Below are 16,547 nucleotides of genomic sequence, written 5' to 3'. Positions count from 1 at the left end.
AGCAGAAATCAACCATCCACTGATGAGGACCCTGGAGAGGAGGAATATCCATTTACCAGGAATGGGGGGAATAGCATGTACCACTCCCCATTAGCTGCTCTTTGCCTCTCTCTGCAGACCACTGGGAGACAACAATGGTTCCTTCCAAGCAGCTTTGTCTTGTCCTGCTTCCCTCCACTCTCAGCTTTCCTTAGCAGCTAAATCAACAGCCTCAGGGAAAACGAAGGGGCAGAAGACACAAAACTCCCACAAAAATCCAAATAGCACAGCTGGTGGATTTTATGCAGAGTTCTTTCCTCTCTGAAGGGGAAACAGTGAGAGCAAGGGGGAGGATGGGACTCATGAGGCCCCTTGTCCAAGTCTTGGGTTCAAGTGTCATTTTCTATGTGATTTCAGGAATGTTCTAATTCACCTTTTTCTGCTGAGCCATTGGAGTGTTTTCTTTTTCTTGGTGTATTGTGACTTCTGTGGCATAAAACATCGGTTGAAAAGCCTCCCTGCTTCCGTTCTCACAAAGACAAGGACACCAAAGTCCACTGTGGGGGTAAAGAGCAAAACTTCTCTGATAAAATTCTAACTGTAGGTACTTGAAGCCGAGGAGAGGTGTCCTTCTCCCCAGGCTTTGGGAACATTTCCTAGCCCAGGTGAGCTGCAAACTCACACGTTGCCTGAGGTGGAAATCCTATGCTAAGAACACACATGACTTCTCTTTGAAGGCAAAGCCTTTGGACAGGTAGGAAGCTGTGCTTGTCTGCATCCATGTGTTGATCTTAGGGTGCTTTCCTGGGCTCCAGTGAGTTTGTATTTTGCAGATTTGGACATGATGCTGCTGCTTTTGTGCCTCTCCCTCTTTCTTGCTCCAGGTGTGTGGACAGCACCCTAAAATTGGAATTCACTCAAGCTCCATGTTCACACTGAATCTGGCTCTGGAGCAGACTGAGCCATTGCCAAGTGGCTAAAACTTTTCAGCATTACTTTTGTTTGCATCTCAGGAGTACCTGAAGGCCTGTCCCGCAGCAGCAGATCTCTCTGTGCAGGGTATGCTCTAAACACTGAGGCAGAGGAGGATGGAGAGAGGTCTGTGAAGGCTCTGCTGAACTGCAGGACCTGCAGACCTCTTGCTGCAGGGGAGATCCATCTCTGGACAGGACTATGCTAGTCCCAACGAATTTAAAGTCTGAGGAGATGGGACAGCTACGGAGTGAGGGCGGATGAACACTTGCCCAGGTCAGTGGCGTGGACGAGGAGCCTGCAGATCTCCAGCTCCCACCACTTCTCCCTAGAGAGGAAACTGGATGTGGTGGAAAAGCTTCTCTCTGCTCGATGCAAGAAGCCCCTCAGTGGCTGAACACTGTATAAACAGCAGCAGCAGGCTCCCTCCCCCTTTCCATTCCTGTTTGTTAAACACACGCTCTCTGCCTTTCTCTCCTTCAGGAGCGAACACAGCATCCAGCTTTGTGAGACAGGGGCTGTCAGTCATCCTGTGAGAGGGGGCTCTCCAGATGCTCATGGTGGGGTTCCAAAGCAACCCCTGGCAATGAAGCACCCTCTGGCAACCCAGATCCTCTCCTGACTTCCACGCTTCTCCGAGGACAGTTGCAGAAAAGTGCCTTTCACCTCTTTGCCACAGGTTGACTTCCAGAGAGTGGAGAGGACCAAGTGCTCCGTCCTGGCCAGCAATGAGGCAGTAACTGGTGGTGAGCAGCTCAGTTCCTGAAGGAGGAGGACACTCTGGCCTTTGCAGGTAGGTCGGGGAGGGCTTATCTGAGCAGCAGGGCTGAGATGGGGCCAGGACTTGGCCATGCCACATGGCTCAGGCAAAAAAAGCTCTGAGCATCTTTGGGAAAGTGGATTTGGGGACTGACAGCCCTGAGAGCTGGAATAAAGTGAACAAGAAATACTGGCAGGAGAGCTTCGAAAGGTCTGCGAGCAGAAGCAGGGAACCTGGGAAGCAGGATGCTGAGTGAGAACAGTCAGGAGAGCAGGTTGCTCCAGGGGGCTGCAGAACCCAGGCACGTACAGCTTCGGAGCAGTGCACTGCAGGTGTGGGGCTGAGTGTGTGGCTGTCCGAGAAATCCTGATCTCTCTCGCAATTTGCCTCCTCGTGGCTTGGTACAAACCTCCCGTAGCTGCTCCGTGCTGGGACTGCACGCACTGCTGGCACTCAGTGCTGCCACAGATCAGTGCCCTCAGAGAGAGAGATGCAAAGGGAGATAGGGGGACTGCAGGAGGAAAATCGGTGCATGCTTTCTCTTTGCACTCATTGATGTTAATTGTTGAACAGAGAAATCCTCTTATAGTCCCATTGCAGCTGCATTTCACCTACAGAGTTTCTGGTCTGTCCCAAAGCAGGATACTGGGGTTTCTCTGTGTTAATGAGATGTTATTTCCCTCTGCTCCCTTGTCTCATCCAAATTTCAGGAGGTAACGGGCTCCCCTGGTTAACCAGGATCCATCCACCAAGGTGTCTCTGCCTTTCTGCATCCACAACAACCAGTGTGTCTCCATCACAGTGTCACCTGCTGAGCCTTTTCTCCCAGCCAGCCTTGCTCTGCTCCTGTGGCACGTCCCACAGGGCAGAGGGCCCTGCACTGTTCCCCCCTGCTTTCTGTAGAATAAATTCCCATGAAAAAGCATGCATCCCTGCCAAACAGATCTCTTCTCACCCCCTTCTTTTTCATCCTGTCCTGAGCTGGGTCTTTGCCTCGTCTCCTTCAGAGTCTTCCATGGCTCCAGCCTAGGCAGGGATGCGAAAATATTTAGTGTGAGGAACCACAAGAAATCCCTGGTGCTTCTCCTCCTCCTTGCACTTTGTCTCCCAGTGCCAGTTCTATGCTGGGGCTCTCCGGGAGCAGTTCTGGGTGGCAATCAGTGTCTGATGCCATGAGGTTTCTGTGCCAGTGGGCCTGAGCTGGATAGATAATTCGCAAAGCTGGAACAGAGGATGGGCAGATCAGAGGGTCTTGCCTTCTGCCATAGTGTCATAACAGGACAATCACCCCTTTACTGGAGATGGAAGGACCTGGGATGATTTCTCTTTGGCTACAGGAAATCATCCCAGAGCTGCTGTTTGTCCTGAAACCTGCCCACACAGAGAAGGCAAAACCCACTCCCCTTCCTCAGTCACATATTCCATTTTTACATAGTTCCTGAAATCTCTGTTCAGGTTTTATGCTGAGAGATGCAGAGTCTTCTCTGGTGGTAAATGCAGGAGGCTGGAGTTAGAAAACTTGGGCTCTGTTCCCAGCCCTATCGTGGATGTGCTGTGTGGTCTCTGGCAGGCTGGTTAACCTCCATATCTCAGTTTGTTGTGTTCTCCTCCCTTAAGTGCTGTGGGGTGCAGGGCTGAACTTTGCTGCCTCTCAAGTGCTGGAGGGGAATGTGAAGGTGGTAGAAGGTGGCTTGTCCTAGGGTGACTACCAGGTTCTAGTGGTGAGGGATGGTCTCAGACCTCCTTGCCATGGACACCTGTCTGAATATGGGTCTGGGGATGAGATGAATCAGTGCTCCTGACTGGGATGGTGGAGATGAAGGGATTTCATGAAGTTGAGCCGCTTTGGAGGAAGGACACAGCGTGGAAGAAACCAGTGAGCCAAGTGATAGAAGTATCCACCAGCCTCAGCCCTCACACACTCCAGCTCTGCTGTAAAAGAAGGTTGTAGCTGTCATTAGCCAGCGAGCAGAGGCTGCCCCAAGTCCCTCCACTACCTCCTTTCAAATCAAACCAATCAGTTTTGCTATTTGGACAAAAAGAGAAATTCTAATTAACAAGCTCTGTTTTCTCCAGCCCTCTGCCCACCCCTCCAGCCCTGCTTTCTGAACCGTGCCAGGCTTTGAAAGTGGCTCTTCCAGGCCTGGATGTGCCCTGATGGACCTGCACCAGGCTGGCTGTGTGCCTGGGGCTGCAGCAGGGACATGGAGGGAGCTGGGGCATCCCAGGAAGCAGAAGTGCATGAGTCCCAGGGCACCTACTGCAGGCCCCCTGTAGGAATGGATTTTGGACCTGTCACACTGGTCACTGTCCCTCTCAGTCATTGACAGCAGAGTGCTGAGTGAATGGCTCCTCTGTGCTTCTCCCCTTCCCAAATGCTGAAGCCTGCTGGCACAGCCCTCTGCCTCACTGGGAGCCATCCCGGAGCTTCAGTCCTGTCTCAGGCTGAACCTCAGCTGGGGGAGAGGGTGAGGATTATGGTTATCCTGATACAGGCAGCGCCCTGTTTCTGCATCCCTTCATGGCAGCTCAGCACAAAGGAAAGGGCTTAGGGTAGTATTTCTGCCTCCTCATGGTCTGTCCTGCTGCTTTGTTGTCCCAAAAGTAGTGGGCTCTCAGCTCCAAGGATTTTTCCATCTAGCCTGGCAGGCCTGTTAGGCAGGGGAGCGTGTGCCTGACAGCTGCCTACACATATGCCAGGACTTCCATTACTTGCTGGAACAGACCTCAGTCCAGTCCTAGCAGCATCCCAGCGACCTCCAGGCAGCCCCTGGAGTGGGAACATTTATTATGACCATTTTGTCTCTTAATTAAAATGTCTTAATTGATTTGCAATAGTTCCCCTCTGGAAAAAAAAAACAAAACAAACCAAATCAAATAGTAACTCCATTAAGGCCATTTTGTTAGGAAGCAAAACAGCTCCAATAGTTATGATGTTCCTGGCTCCTCTCAGATGGTGTGTAGCTGCCAGTCTCCAGTGAAAGGAAATAGGCAGTGGTGGGTGAGATGGGAAAAAAAGGAAGGGAGTGCCCACTGGTGTTGTGCCAGGACTTGGGTACTGAAGACGAATGGGATGGGCAAGCCACAGAAAAGGGGATAACAAGCGATAAAGTAATGCTGGGCAATCTGGAAGGTATAAAAGCCAGACAGAGAGCAAGCAGGGAAAGCACAGCCACTGAAAGTGTGCCCAGCACTTGCTCTGTTTCCTTCCCCGATTTTGCTCTCCTGGCAGTAGGGTTTGCTCTGCTCAGCTGCAGCACAGGTGGCTGAGGGCTGCTGCTGCTGGGGGTTAGGCTCTGACGAAAAGGCTGTGGCTGTGCCACCTTCCCAGCCTGCTCCCTGGCTCCCCTTTCCACTGCATCCACTGCATGGCATGGCTCTGAACTCCTCTCTCCCTTCTTAGAAGTCGGGATCTCTCTTTGGTCTTTAGGGTTACCTTTCCAGGGCTGTTGCAGTGATGTTGTGGAGGTCTGAGATCACCCTTTAAGCAAACCCTCACCCCAGAAGATCCACCCATTTCCCCCCCAGCTTTCTACTTCCCTAGTGGTCTCCACTCTTGTGGTATCTGAGCCCAACAACCTCATTTACAGGAACCACTGACATAAATTGGTCTGCAGAGTGAGATGTTAGGCAAGCAATCAGACACTGAGGGGGGTAGGAGAAAGGGTGCAAGCAGGAGTAGTTTTACTGCAGGCAGCTCTTCTTCTGGGCCTCTGCAGGGTCTCAGCTTTGCAGCTGGCTGGGCAAATTTCTGGAAGCAGGTCCTGAGGGGGAAGCACAACCTATGCTCTGAGGAGCAAAGACAGAACGAGCAGCCATTTATTTTTTATTGCAATGTAATTGCTGTCACCCCCAGTACCTCAACACCATTATTTTAAGCAATTTGTTTAAGTAACCAGCTGAAATGCAGGTGTTCTGCACAGAAAGTGTTCTCCCTTCCCAAGGACAGGCTGTCCTTAAAATTTTGGCTTGCAGGGCACAAGACTTGTGGGAAGGCCACCAGCACCCAGTCAGCAGTGCTCCTGCCCCTCCTGGTACAAACCCAGACCAGTTCTTCCTCAAGGAGGCTGAGAAGGTATCGAGCAGTCTGCCTCTAATTCCCACTTGATTTAAGCTCTTTGCCTTCCTCCCTTAGTGGAAGGGTATTTTCTTCCCTCTCTGCAAACACATGATGCTCTGCAAACCTCCCTGTTTTGGGCAGGGTGATGACTTTTGCTCACTTTTGTTCAAGTCTGCAGTGGGAATGGGGGCCCCACTCACGGTGCTGGGGACAGAGGATATGTGAGGGGCTGTTTCCACCCCCTCCACATATCCCAGCATCAGCTCTGAGCCACAGAGGCTGAGGAGGAGCCAGTAACAAAGCTGGCTTTTCTCCTGCTGTGTTTGGATTCGATGGAAACCCAGCCGTGACAACACTCTGCTGTTCCAATGGCACCGAACGCCAGCCAGGGGTTCCAGGCAGAGTCAGTTCTGGCTCTCAGGCTCCTGCTCCCAAAGCCATCTCATGCAGGCATTTGAGCACCAGGATGATGATGGATGCTGGGGCTCTGGGTCTCGGGCCTATCTGTGCCTGGATGCTCAGCAGCAGCTCCACTGGAGGCTTGTTCACAGCTTCAGTGGTTTGTGCCCTGCATGTGCTTGTCCTCGCAGAAGCTCCCTCCTCTTAAAAGCCAGCAGATGCCTGGGTGTGACCAACAACGAGGGGACAGAGAGATTCTTTTAGGGATCTTTGGCACAGTGCTGATGGCACTAAATTGTGGTTACAACTAAAGCTTTATTTCCTTATCAGGCTATTAGGATTAGTATAGAACAGAATTCATGATTGGAGCAGCACAAGATTTCTACAAGCAGAATCAGCATAGTACAGTCTATAAGTAGCAAAATACAGAATTTATAAACAACTTAACTTATGATTTCTAATCACCTAAGTAATACAGAATTTATAATACAGCTTATTATTTATAATCACCTGGACCCTCTTCAGATTGGGCCAAATCCTAGTACACGGCCTGTTGTATCAGTCTAGACTCAAAAATCCTATAGAAGAAATGAGTCACTCACTGAATCCTCGAAAGAAGCAAAGGACAGTGGAGGTGTCCTTGGCCACAGGGTTCATGGGTCTCACTGTCCAGTAGTTCCCTACTTAGGCCTTGTAACTGTGCTCTGTGGGCTCTCACACTTCCCTGTTCTGTGATGGGGACATCAACACCACCTGCCTGACCGGGTGCCTGTGACCTTCAAGGTCAGCAAAGAAGGGAATAATTGCCTGGTGCTCAGGAACCTTGAGATTGGCAGGGGAAGGAAAAAGAAAACTGGTGTGTCTACTTGGTTCACAGGACCTTGAGAGCCTGATAATGAGGGTCAGAGAATGAGTATGTGACACCTTCGGTCGCAGAGGGAGGCTGATAAAATGGTGTTAGCTGTGCTACCCATATTATCAGGAGAGCAGGCAGTACTGGGTTGATTGGGTGGCAGCATTACTATCAGGAGCAGTGGCAGAGACTCATGCAGAGACAGGGAAACAGATATTTTCACCTTGAGAGGTGAGAAATAAGAGACTGAAAAAAACTGGTGCACAATCTGGAAACAAATTGTTATGGGGAGATGGAGAAAAACATCTTGAATTTGAGAGCATCTTGTTGTTTTTCTCCTTCCCTAGTTCTTAAGGAGTTAGAACTCAGGGCATTTTTTTGGCAAGTAAATCTCATCAAAGATGAGTGACACCATCATTAAGTTTTTCTATCAGCCCCAAGAGGTTCCAAATGTTTGGCCTGTTTTGCAAAGGCTGGCTTGAAGAACAGAAAAGGCAGTGTGCAAAGAGGCTCCACGCAGGCAATCTTCTCAGGACCTTCCAGTTTGGCTCTGGCTGGTTGAGGGTTTTTTCCCCGTCCAATTCAAACAAACAGAATCTCAGAAACTTGTGTGAAAAGTTGCATTTTTTGCTGACTTTTCCTTGGGGAACTGGCATTCAGCTGATCATAGACTCTAACAAGAGGTGTAAGAGAAGTGAGGGGGCCATTCAGTGTGAAGGGAGAAGGAGGGAAGATGCCACTGCTGCTGCTATTTAGCCCAAAATGCCATGTGGGACACGCCCTTTGAGCCTCAGTTCTTGCAGATTCTCTCCTATCTCCCGTGCTCTCAATTCTGCTGTGTTTGTGTTCCAGACCTCCTTCTCCTCCTGATGAAAAGTCTCAGGCCAGGCATGGGACCATTTGAGGGAGCCAACAGCACTTTCACCTTGGAGAAGACGGCATTAGATGAGAAGCTGCCAGAGGGCTGGCATGACAAGGACTTTGTCACTCCTACCCAGGATCTCTCTGGGTCCCGCAGTGTTATGATGGACAGCACCAAGATCCTGGGGGTCCAGGTGGTCCTGATTGCTGCCTACTCCCTCATCATTCTGCTGGGGTTCATCGGGAACTCCCTGGTCATCTACATCATAGTCAAGTACAAGACCATGAGGACTGTCACCAACTTCTTCATAGCTAACCTGGCCCTGGCAGACCTGATGGTGGACACACTCTGTCTGCCCTTCACCCTGGTGTACACCCTGCTGGACGAGTGGAAGTTTGGAGCTGTTCTTTGTCACCTGGTCCCTTATGCTCAAGCTCTGAGTGTCCACGTGTCCACTCTCACCCTAACTGTGATTGCCCTGGACAGGTATCGGTGTATCGTGTTCCACCTGGACAGCAGGATTTCCAAGAGGCTCAGCTTCACCATCATAGCTGTCATGTGGCTGGCAGCAGCTGTCCTGGCAGGCCCTCTGGCCATCTTCAGAGAGTACCGATATGAGGAAATCCCATCCATCAACCTCAAGATGGCTGTCTGCTCAGAGAAATGGCCCTCTGGTAACAACAGAGATGCCACCATCTACAGTCTGTCCATGCTCCTCCTGCAGTATGTTCTTCCTCTTGCAATTATTTGTTATGCCTACACCAGGATCTGGTTCAAGCTGAAAAACCATGTCAGTCCCACTTCTAGGAATGAAAACCAGTGCCGGAGGAGGAAGACCACCAAAATGCTAGTGATGGTAGTTGTGGTATTTGCAGTCTGCTGGCTCCCCTTCCACATATTCCAGCTTGCCATTGATCTTGATCTGGTTCTTATCTTCCATGAGTACAAACTCCTGTACACTGTCTTCCATGTTGGGGCCATGTGCTCTACATTTGTCAACCCCCTGCTCTATGGATGGATGAACAAGAACTACCGGAATGGCTTCCTGATGTTCTTCCGTTGCCAGGACAAGCCAGAAAGCTTCCACACTGAAGGCTCAGTTAGAGGGAGGTCATACATCTTCAGAGCCAATACTCTAAATGGGAGCATCAAACAGACTCCTGGCAATGGATCACTGCCCACAGAGGTTTAGGGATGGGTCATCCACCTCTAGGACTGAGGCTCTGGGACTGAGCCCAGAGACATTCTTGGGTGAATGCCTTTTTTTTTGACAGAATATTGTGCTGCCAATTATACCTACCACAGCCACATAAAAATACCCCCTGTACCTCTCAGAACAATAAATCTGGTGTACTTCTGCCTGAACAAACAAATGAATTTTTCCTTTCTGTGCGTTCAAGTTATGCACACCGACGCATGAAAAAAAATAACATGGAGAGAAGGCTTTCATTTAGCCAGAAAAATACGCCCTTTTCGCTATTTCCTCTTGCCAAAGTGGGTTGCTCAACCTTTCACCCCCTGACACATTACATGTTATAAATGTGGAATTGTTATTGTGTGTGATTGTTCATCTGTACCTCTCCTACCCAAAAGCCTTAATGACCCATCTTTAGCTAATGCCTCCAGGAGGAGGGAGATCTGCAAACGCAGAGCACTCTGCTGGCCTGGGAAGGGGGAGGGCTGGCACAGGTTGAAGCTGGGCAATCCATGATCTCTTGCCCAGCATTGGCATGAATCTGCATTTGCAACTCACAGGGATGAGCTCTAGTCCTCAGAAAGCCCAGGAGGTGGCAGTGGCACTACTTACCACTGTCTCCTTTACAAATGCCGAAGCAGGGCTTTGGGAATATCTCATTAGCCAGGGCTTGTGAGCCAGGGCCCTCGATTTAGCGAGGAGGAGAGCAGGCAGAGAAGCAGATAGGAAAGGAAAGGGAAGAGCTGGGGCAGCTGATCAAGAGGACTGAAACTGAACCTTAGGGATTGGCAAAGGCAATCTGCTCCAGACCCTAAGGTGTGGCTCCTGCCTTGCAATAACTTGATAGGTGCCAACATGACCAGAGAGGCAAAACTGCCAATGACACCATTCTCCAAGGCACTCAGAGGTTTACAGCTTTCCTCTTGCTGAGGCTGGAGGTTGTATGGGTCTGTATATGGGTGCTGCAGTTCAGAGCACAGATGTAACCTGCTTGCATGGTGGCCACAGATGTGGTGTCCTCTGGCAGAAGAAGACATGGAGACGAAGATGTTTTCTTTCAAACCAAACTATATGTTCTCCTCCTGAAGGCTGTGTCAGCTGGGGAGCGTATTTTTAGCTCTGCCATCAAAGGAGCCTTGATTGCTACTGTGATCTCGGCAGCCAGTCATTGGTGTTGTCTCTAAAAGTCAGTGTTCATCAGATTGGAAAGTAACTCCCAGATGCAGGAAAGAAACTCAATAGACATGCTCATTAAAAATAAAAAGAAAAGAAAAACTTTGATTTGTGGGTCTTCACTGGAGCAAGGAGAAGAGGTAAGAGGACCTCCAGTACTGAGTACATCAGCCTGGATCAGGCTGCTGGGCTGTCACATCTGTATCCTCAAGAGATCAACTGCCAAAGGGTTTATTTGAAAATCTCTCTTCTGCCTCCTCCTAAGCTTGACCTGCCTCTGGCCCTTGTTCTCCAGCTCAGCTTCCAACTGCCACACTAGATTTTAATCTCTCTGTTTATTTCTGCTCTCTGATCCTCTGCTCCATTTTCCCATATAGGTACAAGAAAGTGGTTTCTGGTTCCTTCCTGAAAGACATCAATGCCAAGTGGAGGCTGCAGACCCCACTCCACACTGATTACTAATAACACAGTGGGTACACTGATTACTAATAACCTCCTCAGCATCTGATCCTGCAGATCACAGCCTGTCTTTCTTCTCAGGGAGCTTCAGGATCTACGAAGATCCTGTCAGGAAGTCATTGATGTTCCAGTAAAAGGGTGATCTGCTTCCTGATGGGAGAACCAAGACACAAGTTAACCTTTCTCGTGTGAGTGCTGTGGAGTGGAAGTGGGAGTTTACTGTTTCATCCTGGTGGAAGGAGGAGGATATTCTCCTCCACAGCACTGGTAAATTCTGTCCCTACTTAATGAGCTGGTCATTTCTACAATCCATCCTCCTGAGGAACTTTCCCCACCTTTCCATCAAGCTCCAAGATACAAGGAAATGTTTGTGTTTCAAAAGAAGCTTAAATGGGTGGAAAGAATTCAACTATTACCAATAAACACTTCAGAAAATGATTTAACACTCAATAATGTCAGAGTAAAATAACAAATTTAGCAGTGCAAGCTTGGAAGCCAATCATGCTGCCAGCCAAGATGGATGAGGAGCTAAATTGCTCTTCTAGAGCCCTTGCCAAAGGTTTTGTCCTGTGACACCACACACAGTATCTGACTGCAGAGCATGGCAGATAATGACATAATGAATGACTGTTTAATTTTGAGCCCAGACTTTTAAACTAAATATGGATAAGTAAATAAACAGATCCAAGCTCTTTACAAATAAATACTGGCAGTGGCATTTACAGGGCAGAAGGGTTTTTATCCTGGAGCAAACTGAGAAGGAGAAACTATTTACTTGAAGTATAGCAGCGAAGTTCTTGTTTGCTCTGTTTAATACATTTGTGCAGCTTCACTGATAGATGTGCCTGTGAGCTTGCTGTCTTTTCCTTGCCATTGGAAGAAGTTACAACCTTCCACAGCCACTGTGAGCAAGGAAACCAGCTCTCAGCTGTGTATATATGTCCCTGTGGAAAACCATGATGGTTATTGAGTGTCCAGTGCCAAACAGAATAAGAGAAGGTGGAGAGCAAGGAAGCAAAGCTTCATACCAAAGGGTGATCAGAGCAAATAAATAGTATGATATGGATTTTTGTGACTGCATAGAGGACAGGAATGAATTTGTTGCCATGAAACAGAAATCTGTTGGAGAAGATGGTTCCCTGAATATTTACACCCCACTAAAGATGGCCTTGCTGCCATGATCAGCCTCATGAAACCAAAGACCAGCAGCATTTTAAGTTTTTGAACTCTTTTGAGCTCAGGACAGGGTATGACCCTGGTCTATGGGTGTCAAAGGCAGATCCTTTAGTAGTTACAGATAATCTTGGAGTCATCTTCCCACTGCCTGCTCCTTGCCAATGGTGCATCAGGGAATGCCCACCAGGCTGGGCTCTTCTCTGCAGAGCCAACCCTGGTGTTACTGACACGGGATGAGCGACTTCTGTCACTGCCACAACAGCTGACAGGGATAAGTTATTTCATTACAGTTAGAAACACAGTGACAGAAATGAAAATGAACAAGTGTTTCATTAAAGCTGGTGTGACAGACAGTTTTTTTATTCCTGGTGGCCAAATGAATTTCCTCTAAGGGCTCTTCCTGATTCTTCCTGACATCCTTCTCAAAATGCTGCTTCACTGAACTGACCTGAAGATATTTCACAGCTTTTAGGAGAGAGATTCTGAGTTCCCTTTCTTATGCTAGGACACTCCTTCTGGTCATATCATACAAATCTTGTATTATGAAATGTACCACTGAACAGTTCTTAATTGCCAAATGACCCCTAGCAAATTATTAACTTCCAGTAGACGCCACAGGTGGGGATGCTTTTAGCTACTCCATGCAGCCATTTCTCACAGGCCACTCAAATACAAGAACTGCTGAGATGTGGCAACTTTGTAGTTTAAAACCAGCAGCTTCAATAATTGTTCCCTATGACAGGCTGCTCTGAGAGCTCTCAAGACTGAGAGTATCTTATCAAACTTCCAGACTTGACAAAACACGTGGAAATTTGCAGGGCACAGCTGTGCTTTGGACACAGGAGCCTCTCTGAGCACTAGAAACGTTGCCTCAAAACCACTTAGTTTGCTCTGAAAAGCCCTCCCCATTTCATTTCCAAAGCATACTCGTCTATAACAAGGTAATGCAAGCACAGAGAGCAAAGGTTTGGGCTTTTTAGTTTTGCTTGTCTTAAGGCAATAAATACAGCTGGCACTTAGATGAATGCGGGGTGAGCGGGGTCCTTCATTCAGGGCTCAATCAGAATCAAAGACGTGACACATTCCTGTGTTTGCCTGTGCTGCATCCTGTTCCTAGGAAGGCTAGATCCAGCCCCTCGTGGCTCTCTGCCCTGCAGTAACAGGTGCCCTCTCCCATTATCCATGGCAGCCCAGGCAAACAATGTCAAATGGCACATGTTTTATTCAAAATACCCACAGACGTATCGGCAGAAACACTGCTCTGAGCTTTGCACAAAGGCTCTGCAGGGAAATACATACTAGGCCAGGAAAGAAGCTGTTTCTCTAATATATGCTAATATGCCAGAGGGGCTGGAGCTCTGTTCTGTTCTGCTGAAGGAGGTCACAGACAGCTCAGCCTTTCCCTTGATATCAGGTGTTAATCTTATCATTGTTACAGCTAAATGGTCTGAAACCAAATCAGCCTTTGGGCAGGAGCTGGGGAGTTGGTGCTGTCTGTGCATGCCTTTGTCTTTCAGCTGTTACTGTGTGATTTCACCAGGGTCTCTGAATGTGCTGGATTTTAAATAAGGCCCCGGAACCAGCTACTCTGGTGAACATCAGGAATTACTGCAATAATCCGGAAAAATAGAAAGGATTCTGAGTTCATATGGGTGAGCAGAATTTGGACTGTTGCATCTGAAAAAATCAGAGCTTTGTATTCCTTTCAGTTTTCCCTTATCTAGCCTGAGATTCTTTGAGTGCCAAAAATAATATTGCATATTACTGCCAGAACATTTATCTTCTGTCTGAGCTCATTTCAGAGATGGGATTTGCTCAGGAGGGCCTGGGAGGGAACGAAGCCTAGGGTTCTAAAGCACATCCTTATCTCTAGCCTCAGTGTTTTGTAAGTTAAAAGACAAATCAGAAAAAGACAAAGTCACTCACACCAGGGGAGGTACCAATTTATCTTCAGACAACACAACCTCTATTTAATTTTCCATTCAGACACCCCAGCACCCTTTGCCAAAGTGTTGTATGTATACAAGGCTGGATGAGGTCGGGGGAGGAAGGCATTTTTCTGCTGCTAATAGCAATACCTTAGTGTCACTCATGATTTATAGCCAGCAAAGAATGCTTTTTTCTGGTCTATGTTCTGCTCAGTGTAATGAGTGCAGAAGGAATAGTGCAGATGCCTCATGGAGCTCACAGGAGGAGATCTTCATTAGTCCAATCCTCTCCAGTGTGGTAGCAAAGACTGGGAACATTAGAACAGAATCCCTCTTGTTTATAACTAGCTTATTGAAGTGCACAAGCATGGAGTTGTCACTGTGTCACCTGCTGATGTGTCACCAACTTTCAGACACTGTTCATCTTCAAGATTCACAAGCAGTTCAGCTACAAGATGCTTCTTGCTGCTGCATGGAAGGAAGAAGGAAAGTAGGACACAGAATAAGATTTCAAGGTATTCAGGAGAGGATGAGCCTCTAGATGAAATTTGGAGGTTAATATAGTTCTTTATGGAACCTAGGGTAGTTTCTTGGCTCTACTGGGACCAGGATGAGTCACATCAAAAGGGGAATGAACTCTGCCATGGTGCAGGAAGAACAGAGCCTCTATCAAACTAGAGACAAGTAAGAAATAACAGCAAACATGGATCTATCATGTCCAGTATTTTGTTGTAGATCCAGGCAATAAAAAATGCTATTTAGGGAAAGCACACTTGCTTGGTCACTTTAGTGGTCCATTCCCCTCATACTCATCACAGCAGCCACAACTGTGGTATTAGAGATGTCAGAGGGGACATAATTGTCCGGGACATTTAGTGTCCCTCTCTAGACTTTTTGCTTGTGATTTTGTCTAATTGTTCCCTGACTCTGACAATTCTGTCTGCTTCCTGCAGCAGCCAGTTCCAGAAGTTCACTCCCTACAGTGTAAAAAAGCACTTTCTTTTAACTGTTAAAACCAAACCCCTATTAGATTCAGCAAATTCCCACTGTTTCCAGTACTACGGGACTTCCTGAACAGCAGCTGAACCAGAGCTTACCAAGGGCCTTCTTCACATTGTAAATCTTGATGCTGTCCTCCTTCGACAGCTTTCTCCTCTCCTGGTTCAAGTCACCAAAGGCAGCTTTGTCATCCCTCATCATCTTGTTTGTCCTTCTGTGGACCTCCTTTAGTTCCACAAATAGCACAATGAGCTGAATTTTGCTCATAATTCCTGTGAAGGAGTGGGATCTATCAGCTTTGTTCTGGCCTTGCTTGAGATCAACCATGAGGGGGAAGGACACCTCTTGAAAAAATGTCAGGCTGCCTCTCCCTGGCTGCAGCATCGCTGCATTCCTAATGAAATCTCATTACTCTGGTCACTGAGTCAGTTCAGTGAATCATGAAATGCATCCCTAGTTTTGTTTTTGAAGACAGGAGACAAAAGGGCAGTCAGATCCCTTCCTCACCTTGAACTCTGTATCCAATAGATTTATCCAGGGGCAAGACAGGAGTCTAAATGATCCTGATCCCGGAAAAGTGTCCTAAATCACAGCTTCATCTGTCCATTCCATGAAGCAGAAAAATGAGGAATTATGCATTTCAGGAAAAGAGTGATGAGGTTTTGTTACTTGGCAACTGTAGCTCCCACATATTTTGGAAAACTGTGAGAACATCCTGTACCTCAGAGAAATGAACCGGCTTAGGTGAGGAGGAAGAGAACTGGCAGCAGATCCCCAAAACTTTGAGCAGGGAAGATTTCTTGAGGCTTGTGGAAGCAAAAATTGATTTATGTCTGCATGCTCCTCAGCTTGTCTCCTCAACGTGACTGTCTGCATCAGTTTCTGGGCTCTTCATGGTGAAATAATCCATTGTTCTGCCATTTCTGTCTCGCAGAGGCATTTCACAGCCATCTGAATGGCCTCTAATCCACCTGCCAGCTGCAATCAGCACACAGCATGGCTGCACTCCTGTCAGCCAAGATCTGAGCACCAGAAACGAAAACCTTCAAAAGAGGAATCAGCAAGAGATCTGCATGTGAAAACTGGGGAGGGGGCAGTCAAACCTGAGGGCTTGGTGGGTGTACTCACAGGGACAACAAACCCACATGATGAGGCCACAGTAAAGTCTGACTTGCCTTCTGCATTGGCAGTTGACTTCAGACAAGAATTCTGACATGACTATTAAAATAATAACTTAGGGCTTCAGTTGCTGGGAGCCAGCCTCCAAGGCTGAACTCAGCAGATGGTTGTGTCAGTGGACCCCAGCTAATGCATTTATGCAGTGGTTCAGCATTTTTGGTCCAGCTTTGTTACTGACAACTTTGCTGTGTAAAATCCCATTTCTTTTTCCTTGGTTGGATATAAGAATCTAGTGGTTTCAAAGCGCAGATCTGAACTGTCCGAGACAACCCTGCAGTAACCAATTAAGTAGAACTAAGATAGCAAAACTAGCATGGCAAGAACTGATTGAAACTGTCTGTTGCTTCAAGGAGTGCAATAACACGAGATTGCTACAGAGGCAAAGATGCCTTATTAAAGCTCAGGGTTCATCAGTCTTTGTAAGGTCTGCCTGGCACTGCAGTCTGTTGTGTGAAATTCCAATTGGCTTCATGTAAAATCAGTGAGATTTGAGGTTCTTTGGAATCCTGGTTTTTCTAACTATGTCATTAAAAGGACATCAGTTAATCTCCCC

General features: G+C 47.8%; 1 protein-coding gene across 2 annotated transcripts; it reads left to right on the top strand.

The window, feature by feature from the left end:
• Positions 1-1,680: 1,680 nt before the first annotated feature.
• On the top strand, positions 1,681-9,204 carry LOC108503709 (neuropeptide Y receptor type 2-like). 2 transcript variants are annotated; one of them, XM_017827945.1, is made up of 2 exons: positions 1,681-1,744; positions 7,876-9,204. In XM_017827945.1, the coding sequence occupies exon 2, from the start codon at positions 7,893-7,895 to the stop codon at positions 9,075-9,077; it is 1,185 nt and encodes a 394-aa protein (XP_017683434.1). In that variant the 5' UTR covers positions 1,681-1,744; positions 7,876-7,892; the 3' UTR covers positions 9,078-9,204. The 2 variants fall into 2 exon arrangements, with proteins under 2 accessions (XP_017683434.1, XP_017683433.1); XM_017827944.1 differs by lacking the exon at positions 1,681-1,744 and adding an exon at positions 6,166-6,330.
• The last annotated feature ends 7,343 nt before the right edge of the window (positions 9,205-16,547 follow it).

Source organism: Lepidothrix coronata, unplaced genomic scaffold (genome assembly GCF_001604755.1).
Source record: "Lepidothrix coronata isolate B3197 unplaced genomic scaffold, Lepidothrix_coronata-1.0 Scaffold144, whole genome shotgun sequence".
Classification (NCBI taxonomy): domain Eukaryota; kingdom Metazoa; phylum Chordata; class Aves; order Passeriformes; family Pipridae; genus Lepidothrix; species Lepidothrix coronata.
Note: the sequence above shows the minus strand (reverse complement) of the source record. Positions and strands in the feature narration are given on the sequence as shown.

Bases quoted from the DNA above. Each gene is read 5' to 3' on its own strand.
- LOC108503709 (XM_017827944.1), top strand. From the start codon at position 6,216: ATGCAGGCATTTGAGCACCAGGATGATGATGGATGCTGGGGCTCTGGG. The intron at 6,331-7,875 runs GTTTGTGCCCTG...TTTGTGTTCCAG, and splicing joins GCTTGTTCACAGCTTCAGTG to ACCTCCTTCTCCTCCTGATG.